The sequence below is a fragment of the Synchiropus splendidus genome, chromosome 7, assembly GCF_027744825.2.
Source record: "Synchiropus splendidus isolate RoL2022-P1 chromosome 7, RoL_Sspl_1.0, whole genome shotgun sequence".
Classification (NCBI taxonomy): Eukaryota; Metazoa; Chordata; class Actinopteri; order Syngnathiformes; family Callionymidae; genus Synchiropus; species Synchiropus splendidus.
This window is the reverse complement of record NC_071340.1, coordinates 7930220-7943974: the sequence shown is the minus strand read 5'-3', so window position 1 is coordinate 7943974 and position 13755 is coordinate 7930220. Positions and strand designations below refer to the sequence as shown.

At 41.0% G+C, this 13755-nt stretch overlaps 1 protein-coding gene across 2 annotated transcripts in view; it reads left to right on the top strand.

The window, feature by feature from the left end:
- adamts3 (ADAM metallopeptidase with thrombospondin type 1 motif, 3) overlaps nt 1–13755 on the top strand; it is a 129250-nt gene that overhangs the window by 98396 nt on the left and 17099 nt on the right. For both annotated transcript variants that reach the window (XM_053871529.1, XM_053871527.1), the window contains exons 17-19: nt 5009–5172; nt 9739–9895; nt 10197–10329. In XM_053871529.1, coding sequence (XP_053727504.1) covers nt 5009–5172; nt 9739–9895; nt 10197–10329 — 454 coding nt within the window. The remainder of the gene's footprint in view (nt 1–5008; nt 5173–9738; nt 9896–10196; nt 10330–13755) is intronic.

Genomic DNA, 13755 nt, shown 5'->3' with positions numbered 1-13755 from the left:
TTTGATTTTGTTCATTTATTTGGAGTACAATTGACAATTCTCCTTGGGAGTTAATAAATTAGGAACAGTGTCGTTGCCTTAATTCATGTTTGATGGTTCACTGAGCTGTGACTCCTGCCAATTGAGCTGTGATTCTGATTTAGAGTCAGTTTCACCTCCACAGTGTCAGTGTCAGACTTTTCGACTGTCGTACCAGGCTGATTTATAGATGAGAATTATGAAGTGGGTGATATGTGTCCAGTACTGCATTTGCATTTGACATTGTAGCTTTGCCAGTTGTTTGATAACTTCTTCCTTTTACCCAAAAGGCAGCAAACAAATGTTCCATTTTTTTTAACATTAACGTGCCACTTGTCAAAGTACAGCATACCAGAGTATTGGTAGTTGGTTACACTGTAGTTACGGCCGATGAAGCTTCATGTAACTATTCGTAATTTTCAGAGCACGGTAGTTGTCAACCTCTGGTTTTGAGCAACTGTCTTGATGACACCTTACATTTTAACCCCCAAGTGCCACTGTATCACGAAGCTTCATCAACCCAGCTCTGCAAAACAGTATGAATGCTAGAGCTGTACTCACACGGGCTCAGTCACTGCATCTGTCCTACCAGACCATCAGAGCCTTGCCTTGTTCTTAAGCTGAATGACGACAGCAAGGACTGGAAAATTGGCTAGTTCAACTTCAGCTCTCATAGAATGTTTGATACTAAAATTGAGTTTATTTAATAAACTAATCTATTAGTCTGTTTATTGATGTCTGTTTGTAACAGTAGCCATCAAGGTCTTGACACAGCGTGATGTCAGTTCCTGCAACTCGATGTGAGTGTGCTGAGCGCAGGTGGTTCTTTCATTGCTGCATTGCCAACTGTTCCTACATATTTTGACTGGAGATCTGATTTTAGATTTAAAATTAAGACATTACAGTTCTTTATTCCTGCTAAATTGCACCCTGCTAATGCATTCAGACAACACTTGTATTGACGTATAAATGTAGTATTTTACCTTGTCTACCACAGATAATTGTTTTAAGCATTCATCACTCACGAAATCACGAAAAATAGAATAAAATGAAATTACATTAACTCCATCATGATCCAAAGCACTGACAGATGAGTGACAGGATTCCTAAGTGGCTGTTTTTAGCTCATTCATTTGTCTCACGTCTTTGTTGTGGGGGCATTATCTTTTGTTAACTTGCTTTCTGGATTAAATTATCACTTGACCTGTGTATGTTTTTGGACTGTGGGAGCAAAGTGAAATACCAATGTCACAAAGTCTTCTTTGAGATGAAAACACTGGAGCTTTAGCTGTTGGCAGCAGTGTCTCTGGCTAAAGGCTGAGATTATGACCACAGATGTGAAGCAGAAAGGAAGTAAAACCAAGTGCAGTTAAGACCACTTTGAAGAAACATGTCCCTTCATTCCATAGTTGCAAGTTTCTGACCCTCTTTTTTCCATCAAGAAAGTTGAAGTTGTTCAAACTGATTTAATAACAGTTACTGATTTCAGGTTCCATCAGACACAGCTGATTGGAAGCCAAAGAACAAGTTGACAAATTATGATTTTCTTTAAATAACAGAATGTCCTGACAGTTCAAATAGTGCTTTGATGGCAACCAGCATCTCTTTGCAGGCGGCTGGTCCATCGATAGATGTTTAAGATGGGGGTGGTGAAGACATCATTTCAGCGGCGTGGTCATACTTGAGCGGCAAATCCTCACGGATGGAAAAAAAAAAAGATTTACAAAATACACAATCACTTTCTGACAGCCGGGTGAAGATGAAGATATTTTTATTAACAATTTCTCCCCAATGGAAAAAAACAGCCTTCACATCTCCACACTTCATTTGCCAGGCTGCTCATTAATGCTATTCAAAGATGAGAAAATATGTATATTTAAGCACACAAGAGGCAGCAGGCCAGTAGGCATTTTTATTCCCCTCACTTTTGTTATTCGGATGCGCTGCTGCTGTCTGCCACTATTGTTGTGAGGAAAATGAAAATGTAGATGCATCTGTAAAACAACTGAGAATCGTGACAGCATTGTTTAATTAGTTTTGCCGCGCTATGTGCCTCCTCAAACTGCTATTTGCCTTCCTGTCATTCACCGAGCGAGACATTTCATTTCAAACGCTAGATGTACATGCATTACCTAGATATCTGCAACTCAAAGAGCCGACCTTCCCAATGCTTCACAAACTCACAAACATACAGTGTAGAAGTTAAACTCAATGGACAGACTTTGTTAGGTGGTGACGTTCATAAGCTGCCTCCAAGGCGTGTGTCCCTCCCAGTCCACAACGATATTGTTGACCACGGTGGTGGTCGTCGACAAGGAGTGGGTAAAGAGTACCGTCATCGGGAATGTTGAAGGGGGCTCATGGTGAAAAGCTTTAGGAGGGAGATGTCTTAGATGCAGAAACCGAACTGTATTGTTATCACTGGCTACTTCCAAAGGACCAGCCGGTCACATTACCAGCTTATTTACTGCTAATAATTGTGGTGCTGTTTAGAGCATCATGTGCGTGGCTCATCGTCAAAAAAAAGAAAAAAGAAACACGTTTTACTACTATATAGCTCAAGGCATGGCACGGATCACGCATCGCAGAGCATGTTGAGCAACACGTGGAGACGTGCTGAAATCACTCTCTTCACTGAAGGAGACTGGATGTCAGTTGCTATTTGTAAGCCTTTACGTGGCTCACCTCTAGTGGCGGTACTGAAAGCCACTCTGACTAAAATGCATGTAGAATGAGTGGAACGACATCCCATAGCTTATGTTCCCAACCTATGTCTTTTTTTCCACGGGTCACACTGCCAATGTGAAGGCTGCCTTTTTTTGTCAGTATAGGATACAAAAGGCAACATTCCCAATGTGGATATACGACACCATGGGAGTGAGGACGTGTTGCATTGTCAGGTTTACCGAGATGCAAGATCAGATCGATGCACCTATGAATAATTGTTTTTTTTTTTTTTTTTTTAGTGTGTGTTCCATAATCTCAAGTTACTTTTTTTTAGCTGCAACCTATTTTATTTTATTTTATATTATTTTAAGTTGTGACCACTTATGGTTCTGCAACAACATGACAGGACCTTTGTAAATTAGATTGTAAAAAAATCGGAATGTGGACATTCATGAATCGATTCAGAATGGTTCACATCCAAATTGCAACCCTTGGCAGCGATATTTTTGGGGCCAATGATCTCAACATTGAGATCAAGACTCGCGCAAGAAGTTGATTGCGCCTCGCAGCGAGTCAGATCAGCTCTGGTTAGGCTCTAGACAGAGCTGTAGTGGTGGGTCTGAGTCTGAACAGAGGGGACAGCTGCATCACCCTCTTGCAGTGGGAAGGCAGCTGGCTATATAACTCCACCATGATGCCCTGCGTGCAGTAAAGAAAGGGTAGTCATTGGCATTGGTTGACAAAAATAGCATCAGCATTGAAATACTAGGAAAACAGCATCATTGAAATGTGACGTTTCACGTCAAATGACTGGAAATACTAGGCTACAGCAGTGTGTAATTTCCTCTGCATGAATGACACATTATGTGAATGTCAAAAAGGTAGTGAAAATGGCTTCAAAAGACCCCCACAGCCAATTCTGTCTCCAGACAATATGTCTGCCGTCATTGAGTGGAGATTGCTCCCTCTTCATATAGACTGAAACACATGGCAGCAAGTTTATTTTTTGATGAGGACAGCTTGTTAGACATGAGAGTCTCCAAGTTGGTTTATTTTAGCTTGAAAAAAAGGTTGTAAAAATAGCTGTGCTTTCAGGTTGTTTCAGTCACAGGAGCTGAAGTGTCGATCAATGAAGCAAAGTAAAGTTATGCATGTCAATCTGTGATGCTGCTGAGTCTTAAAGATGCGTTTTTATTGCTTCTCTCAGCAGATGAGTTTAACATTCGAAACAAGTCACACTGATTCAACATCCGGTCGTCGTCGTCTGACTATAAAATGAACATGATTGTGTGAGTAGATGTCTACGTTTCTCCAGTGATGGACTGGCATCCTCACCCTCATGTATACTGGTCAGCGGTCGCAACAATAGAAACAAAGGGAGCAACATTAATAGCTGTGTAGGTTGCTGTGGACTTGAATCCCAGTGGGATTCTTTGGACAAAGGCGCCTTTAAATTGGCTTCTTTTAATAATTTAAAAATTATTCTGAAACATTGATGGTTGAGCCTTTAACCAATTGAAACAAGATTTTCCATCAGTGATGGGCTAATGAAGATTCCTGACATGGTGCCCTCATTTCCTGCGCTCAGTAGTTTTTTTTTAATTAAATGCATGTTATTAAAATTATCATAAAATGCATATTATTATTGGTAGGCGCTTGATAGTGTAGTTTAGCAGGCAGTCTTTATAAATAAAATGTTTATACTCAACTTAAAATCACTTCCTTGCTAGTTTAGTTTAGTTGAAACTGTTTCACCCTGCAGCATGGTTGAGTGACATCCTGTCTTCTCCGTCCTGTTACTGATATATGTTAGCTAATGGGCTGAGACATCAAAGGCTTGGTTTCACTTTCACGTTTGGTGTGTTTTATGATAGTGAAGAAGAAAGTCTTCAAGCCGCATAAGATATCATAGAAACAAATTCTCAATTCTTTGTCATGTGGTTACACATCTTGCTTGCTTTGTCCCCAGTACAATGATGAATGAAACATGATCCTTAAAATTCAATTCAGCGTTTGATGATATTAATAGTCATATATGGCTATTATTTTTTGTGATTGTAGTTACTGTTGAAGCACCGACATTTCTATGTTGTTGTTTTTTTTCCTCTTTTTTTGTTGTTGTGTTTTGCTGTTAAATCAGTCTAAGTGACCGACCATCAAATGTGCTTTAAAGCATTCATTCGCCTTAACATTTCTGGAGCAAAAAAACTCACTTAGATTTAAGAATCTGTTTGTCCTCCTCTGATAAAGTCGATTCATCTGTGTTAAACACTCATCGGCGTGTTGCGAGATGCTTTTGTCAATGCTCAGTGACTGATTGCAGCCATCAAGAATCAGGCGACTGGCCACTACATTCTCAACGGGAAAGGAGAGGAAGCCAAATCCCGGAGCTTCATAGACTTGGGTGTGGAGTGGAACTACATCTTAGAAGGAGACGTGGAGACTCTGCACACAGACGGACCTCTGCACGACCCCGTCGTGGTTCTGGTAATCAAATACTGTTATTATTATTATGATTTATTTTGTTATTGATTTTGTGAAGCTGCTTCAAGCAAAATGCCTTTTTAAAATGCCGAGTTCATTCTGTTGATTTTGTCATTCAGAAGCTTCTTTTGTCCTCTAACACATGGAGCAGCAGCACATTAAACAGGTTCCGTCCCAACTAAGCAGAGCAGCTAGTGCGGTGCAACAGCAATCCCCGTCTACACAATGCGCTCAGTCAGTGACAATTACATGCTTATTATCGCACTGCAAAGCACGACTGACTAATGAGCAGTGAAGGTCACAGGATGTACAACTGCACACAGAAACCTTCTCAATGAAATTCCACTGACCCTAAATAGTTGATCTTGCTTATTAAGAGTGTTGAAATGCTTTGAGTCTGGGTTGCAGGGCGTCGCTCCTGGTAGCATTTCTCCAAGATCTCGATACTTCTCCCATAGCCACTTTTTTAAACTCCACTTTGAGGCAAATATTTCAGGCATATATTATTAGAATGGATGCGCTCATACACTGCTCAAGATAACTTGTTTCAGACTTCTCATTAACGTCAAGACCACATTCCCCCGTGACACTGGCCACTGCAGGGAAATATGAGAGCTGGACATGCGTGACCGTGGGTGATGGCTTTGCTCACTAAAGTCCTGCTGCAGTGAATTAAGTGGTCAGCATCTGAATATTTATCATTGCCAGGGGACAAGCGACTTTCTGGTCAGCTTAAATAACAAAAAGGAACACAGGGTGCTTTCAAGTTGCCATTTAAACAAGTTATTTTGTCAAAAATAAACAGCCTTGTGGCGCAGTGAGAAAGAGGACAGGTCAGCCCAGACGGGAGGGTCTTTCCTCAGGTGTCAACACTGAAACAGGCACAAACTGAATAGAGGAAGCAAGTCCTCAGATACAAACCCAAATATGTTTCAGGAGTCACAAACAGTCTATAGAAGTGATGAGCTGATGAAGCTTCACAAAAAGTGACCTTATTCCCGGATACTCGAGCTGGCTCTGTCTGCTCTGCAGTCTCCAGCTTTGAGCATCTCCAAAAAATGAGCCCATCACTAGTCTGCAGTCCTGACCTCCCCGCCATGACCAACAGAAACATCGCAATCCCAAATTTAGTCGAGGCGTACCCAGCTCCTTGTTGGGCAGCTCTGCAGAAAGTTTATTTCCATTATCTGATCCATTACAGACATTTTACTTACATGCTATATGCCACTGAGCTTCTTGATTGATACACTGTATACAGTTCTGTCAACATTTCTTCTTCTTCCCATGATACAGAGATTGAAAATGAGCAGAGTGAAGAACAGTTCTTATGATGTCTGCCCATTTATTCTGTTCCCTATTTTCGGATCAGAGGTGTCACTGCATGATAACTGCATGTGAAGTAATGTATTTACTTAACAGGGACGGGTTTGTTTATATACTCTGAAACATCATCATTATAGGCTGTGTAAAACAGAACTAAAATGAAATGTAATAAATAAGGGAAGTACAGTGGTCCCTCGGTTCTCTACCACAATCCGTTGCGGACGGCTGTTCGAGAAGCGATTTGTTCGAAATCTGAATCGATTTTTCCCATTACAATGAATGGAAAAAGAAAATGCGTTCCAAGCCTTAAAAGAGGCTTTTGTAGGAGTGAATGTAGAGTGTCTGCTGCAGGTCCGCTGCATGTGGGAGGGGTTGCCGAGTGAGTGACGTCTCTCCAGAAGTGAAGAGGTGCCCGGTGCGTGTCCAGCTCTGAATGTGCGCTTCTGTGCAGTTTGGCTGTGACAAAGTCATAAACCAAGTAACGCTCTGTCCCAGACTCGCCTCATCCCTGTCCCAGCTCCAGCCCACAACAGGACATCAAACCCTGGAGTGAGCGCTCCAGCCTCGGAGGCGTCGAGAGCGAGCATACAGAGGCTGCGTTATGCACAATAACAGAGCGTGTCGTCGGTCAGCTGATCGGTTCGCGCACGTTATGTTTTCCGGCTTTTTTGGATTCGGAGTTCTGGATTTTCGTTTGAAATCTGAAGCAAAAAAATCTCGACATTTTTGTTCGAACACCAATTTGTTCAAAATATGGGATGTTCGAAAACCGAGGTACCACTGTATAGGAAGAGGTCACAATACAGTATGTATGTTTCAGTGTGTTTCTCTCATCCAGTGATGAGGCTAGGGACTGGAGATCATGAACCATTGTTAAACATTCAGTCTATAATAGTCCAAGTAAAGAAAAGGCCTCAGTTACGCAAACATACTTGGCTCAAAATGGTGACATAATCTGGCTCATTACCATTAAAGAAGTGGTGCTGGAGACAATGAAGCAGATGCTGAAGGTCGACAGGGCCACATAGAAAGCTCACAGCAAACGGGTGAAAGCAGGAAGTGGCTGATAAAAAATAAAAGTTTGTTTAACTAATCTAGATGCTGTGTATTGTCGGGTTGTGTCTCAACCACACTTTAATGCTCTGATTTGTTTCACATCGTAAAGAGGCGAAGGGCATTATCAGAGCGTGTTGTGGCTAATATGAGCGGAGATGAAAGGAGAGGCCACTAGAAATAGACTAGGGAGATGAGTTAGGCCAGCGTCATCGTCTGTGTTGCAACTCTCCAGGCCATCGTCAGTGTTATAATCGCCCCTTCTAGACGAAATGACTCAAAATTACCAGACTCCGATGCAGGCATTTGCAAACAGAGCGAAAAGTTCTTGTAACTCTTTCATCAGTGGACAGCTGAAGTTGGAAAAGTGATCTCACGTAGAAGGGTGAGGAACGCTGATATGTTTATTTCTTAAATCATGTGAGTGAAAGAGCATTTGAAAAGTCGCGAGTTTTCAAAACCAGCCATTCATATTCATATTCATATAGTGTGTGACTGCTTTTGTTTTGTCATGTCAGGTGAACACCATTCTGTCAGGCAGAGCGGGTTTTGGCGTCACTGTGATCCTCCAGATATGGATATGAATTAAGCAATGTATTGTAATAACTTGCTAATATACATCTGAAGATAACGTTCACCCACGCATATGAGATATTTTAATCATGCCAATCATATTAGATTCATGTTCACTCTCATGGAAATGAGACGTCAGAAGTTCTGTAGGAGACTAATCATCTGTGAGTCATGTTCCATGTGTTGGAGATGTACACACAGGCAAAGATTTCATATTCCCGTATTTAGTGTTTTTTTTTGTTTTTTTTTTTGTTCACTGGCTACAGTTCACTGTAAGTTGCGTACAATCCATCTGGTTCGTGTTAGCGGTCGGTAGGTTGCTAGTGCGTGTGTCTATTATTTAGATCCTCGGGAGTGAGGTGACCTGACAGATTACATATGAACATTAACATCACTGAATCCGTTGTTGTATGAAACAGCATGAGTCCCAAATATTCTGTGGTGGCACAGTGTTAGCTGGGCATTACCACGGTCAGCGCGCGTCAGGAACATGACATGTTGTGACAAAAAGATTCAAGTTCACGTGGGCTCACGGTTTTGTTTCAGGAATGCCAAAATGCCTATTCAATCCTTTTAAATGGCAACTGAGAAACCCCAAATATTCCTGTTGCCCTGCAAAGATACACACATTTTAGCCCACTCTTGCTTGTTGCTTGCTCGGTTTTCTTCTATTTCCCTGTGGACTGTGATTAGCCTCCAAAAACCTCTTTAACAATCTAAATCTGGTCCTTTTTTTTTGAGATCCCTGTGGACTCGGCATGTACACAGACATTTTTTGAGCTGGTGCTCAAGCTAGAAAAAAGGCTCCCACCGCAAAAAAATACTGTTGCTGCTGGGTCGATACATCGATTTTAATGTGTCTAATGTGACAAAAATATGTTGTGGTTGTGCAAACTTGAGCACTTTATGTGACTCTATGGAAGGCAGCCATTTGCGTAGCGTGTTGACATCTTGTGCTTTCAACCGGACCATGCTTTGTCTTTCACTGTGTATCCCAACCTCGTGGTTAGCACGTCATGTTCAACAAAACCTGAGTTCTTAGTTTTTTAAACAACCACTCAACAATGCACAATCTTTTTATAAGATGCATCCAATACTCCCTTCTGATGCTGCGGGCGGGGCAGCTGCTTGACTGCTGCTCGGAGAGGGAGGGGCCACAGCACGCGTCTGTGAGCGTTGCAGTGCAGGTCGATACCAAAGTACATTTGGCCGACCTGATGAGAAATAATATTTGTTCTCAATTTTCATGCAGTAAAGGGTTAGTGCTCAAGCTCCGCTCACTGTTGATGTCCCTGTGGACGTATAGATGAGCTGCAAAATGGCCTTTAAAGTGAATCTGTTCAGTAGGTTTAACTTCATTATTCGCTTCACTTAAAATTAAATTAACATCTGAAAGTATTCTCACTAATATTATATGTATAAAGGTCACACTTAGAAGGTGAGAGAATTACAGTAGGTGTTTCAGCTGAAAAAAAAAAGACCAAGTCCTGTTCTCATATGAAGAAGCACAGATGGTTATGGTAACACTTCCTCATTGATTTGTACTGTACTCGTACACAATGTCCCCATGCACTTGTCATATCGACTCATCTTTGTTTTGTTTCCTTTCACTCTCTTTAGATTATACCCAAGGACAATGAAACGCGGTCTACATTAATGTACAAGTACATAATTCACGAAGATTCCGTTCCTGTGAACAACAATAATGTGATTCAAGAGGACACTTATGAGTGGGCTCTGAAGAGCTGGTCTCCCTGTTCCAAGCCATGTGCCGGAGGTAAGAGATGAACACACTGCCCTGTATGGAGTGTTGTGCTTTGTCAGTCACTGTGTCTTGTCACTCATTCAGAAAAGAGCCGCTTTAATTTTGTTTGCACATCACACACCGTCCAACCCTCGGGCCTTTTACTGACTCAGTATCAGTGTGTGGCTCTAGAACCACGAGGACTGGACCCGTAATTGTATCTCATTTCACCTGTCTTGCCTCACTCGAAATTCATTTTGCTAATGTTTGCTTGCCATACTACAAGGACAAAAGTGATTTGAATATTTATGGAGAGGTGCATTGTCATGTCCAGGTTACCAATATACCAAGTACGGTTGCCGTAAGAAGGGTGACACCAAAATGGTCCACAGGGGATACTGTGATGTCAGCAAGAAACCCAAACCAATCCGTCGAATGTGCAACCTTCAGGACTGCACGCAGCCTCAGTGAGTGCACGTTTCATTCCTTTATTTGTCGATGAAAACCAGGTCTTGAATGTTGATGTCAAATTTCATGAAAATACTCGCTGAGTTGGGAAGCATCTTCGTTTTTTTTGAAGGCACAAAATGTAGTTGCACTCATAGAATACTGTTCTATCAGTGTAACTTTGAGACCCAAACATCCTGACAAGATATTCTTGATGACTACTTCACAAAAGTGACCCATAACCTCAAGATTTAGTGCATTTACAGGCCACTGAAACCCACATTCAACTGTCCTACATTAGGCATCCTAGCAGCTGCTTGTGCGCCCTACTGCTCGCTGTCATTGTCACGTCAGATCAGAACTATTAGCTCCCCTGAGACCACCATGTTTGGGTGGACAGAAGTGCTGTAAACCACAGTGATGATGCCCAGCCATCATCATCATCATCACCATTCACTATTCACTAGTGAATCTCATCTACATATATAGATGGGAAAGTGTTTTTTAATGACTACGGCGACATCATAATATAGATCTCAAATAGTTTTCAAGCTACAGCCTTTTGAAATAGTGATGTGAATATTTCATTGAAAAAGGTAAAGCCTCTCAGTTTCAGACCTGTGCAACACAGGGCCCTCTTCTCACTCTCTACCTGGCTATCATGACGTCAGTATGAAACTAACTCTACTTTGCTGGTATTTAAATTTATGTTTATAGTGGGGTGGGAATCGTTTAAAAAAAACTCAATTAGATTATATTGATTATATTATATTTAGACTGCTTTTATTCTTCCTACTATAGCAAAATTTGTGTTGCTGCAGCAGTATACAAACGTTAAAGACAAACATTGAACTTTAAAGACATAAACAAAGCAACAACATATTCAACACTGAACAAATAAAACACTGTAGATACAGAAAAGTGAACATCATGACAAAAATGCAGTACACTTAAATACAATAAAACAAATGCCGTTTGAGGCGCTTTGTTTTAAGAGCCCTTATTTGAGGACTGCATCATTCCACACCTCAGATTGGTTTGGATCTGCCAAATGACGATTTAAGGAGATTAAAAATGCTGGCTGAGACGATGTGTGTGAAAAAAAATGGTTGGAGAGAGGAGAAGCCAGGATAAGCTGATCATTGGTGGAACCAAAGGCTACTGAGCTCTACATAAAGAGGACGTCAAAAAAATATTTCCATCAAATCTCCAGCTTCTTTGCAGTTGCTCCGGACATCTATACCCAGAGATGACGCAGCATTTGCATAGCAGAGAACATGAAGAGCTGTTTTTGTTTGTTTTTACCCAGCAGCAAAATTGCTTACATGTATGCCTCTCAAACATCTTGAAAAAAAACTAATTGATTTTCTGTTTCAATTCATTTTTAAACCTCAAGTGAACACAATTTTTTTTTTTAAATCTGAAGATCAGCTAATTCTGTCGCACATTTTACTGAGTACATGTGTTTAAAAAGTGAAGAAATTGGTTCTTCTTTCACATATTCTCATTCCTGGCATGTAAGGTAGCAGGGGGTTATGGCTGACAGCTACAAACCGCACAGCCACACTTTCACGGCCCCAAACCAAACTGCAGGCCTCTGATGCTTACGATCAAAATGGTATTTTGAAACAGCCTTGCCACATTCCACTTGTGATTCTCATGTGCCTTCTGTTTGGGAGAAACTATAGATTATATACAGTGAGTCTTCCCAGATCACCGAAAAGCAATTTGCCCTGGGAAAACACATGGCAGAACTTGATTGAGCTATCAGAAAAGAGTAGTTTCCAGGCTCAAGACTGGAGCTTCTCACATCAGGTGGTCCACGGCTAGATAGGCTTTGATCCCAGACTCTACTGTAAAAAGAAAAAAAGCCCAAAAAAACAGGCTAACCGCGTTCACGAAAAATGGTCCTGCACCATGGCACTTCTTGTGACAGATATGAAATCCATGTCTAATGTCTGAGAACATTTTTAATAATTGTGAGGCGGTGCACAGCTTTCTGCCTGGAGGCTGTCTTTCCATTCTGCTATTGTGCCAATGGATGTGATGGATTTGACAGTCAGTGATGCAACTCTCTTTTGGAGGATGAGCTCCAACCTGAGCAAAAAGGAAAAGGTGAAGAAACTATTGTCTCTGCATCAATAAATTAACGGTTTGTTTTATTTAATTTGGTTTCCATGTTAAATACACTCAACAAACTTTATTCAAGAGTTCATCCTATCACTCCACATGCAGGACGCAGAAACGTTTAAATAAATAACAGTAAGACTAAGAGATCTACAGTAAGAGATCTACATCAATGTAGAGATCAAGATCATGATAAAGTTTTCTTATAACTCTAATAAGTGGTATTTCTAATTAAGACGACTTCATAATTGTCACCATAAAAACATTTCTGAAATGGACTTGTGCTCAGCTGTCAAACTGCAATTTAGTTTATCAGTCGGCAACCATTTTTGCTTTGTTTTGTTGAGACACCTGGTCAAACTGGATGAGTAAAATCCTGGTCAAGATCTGATGCAGGTTGGAAAATGATTTGCTTTGGGCACTGTCAAACTTTCAGGACAACAAAGTTCTATTCCAAGTAGATGGAGTTATTCCAGAAGTTATTGCTACCTTAGTTACAACAGTGACAAGTTTAGTTCTCCAGTTTAGTTCTGCAGCGACTGGCTGGTTTCAAGTTTCCTCACGGTAGACGACCAACTAGCCGCGTTAGCCAAACAGCTTGGCTAACGCTATCACGTTTTTACTTTCAGCTTCTTCACTCGACAGCCCAGAGTTTTTCCACAGCTCAATAACCTTAACAGCGAACGTGTGGCCCCATTGTAATAAAGTAGCCACACATCCAACAGTGTTAAAGAGGAAACTAGCATCATGCTGGGCTACGATGTTAATGGCTACTAATGGCTGACTTGACACGCTTCTTCTGCGTGAGTGTTGATCTCCGCCATCATTCTTCAGCTGTTGCGTGGGTGACGTCAGTGTGTTGACTGACATTGAAGGCAGAGTGTGCGGACTTTTTTTCAAATTGAATTACTAAGCGAAAAAAAACCCTAAAAAAGAAACTGAGTTACTTTACAGATTATTTAAATTTATAAGTGACTAACTTACAAGTTTTTAAGTTTCATTTAACAGCTGCCGACAACAGCACTCATCACCTACACAGAATTTTCATGGCAAGTTTGAGGTTGTGTTCCTGAAGTGAGGCTACAATCCATTTTTCAGCACAAACTCAGCAGTGTGAATGTACAGTCAGTAAATGATTTTTGACTTGTATTAACACAATGGAACTAAAATCACACACATACTCACAAATCTGAGTGTGGAAATAAAACCTACCCCGCGTTGACTACTGTTTTTAGAGTCATAATATTTTAGTTTATAATACTTTCAGAAATGTGTGCGCATTTACAAAACAAAGTGATAAAAATGCAAGAAATGTCCCA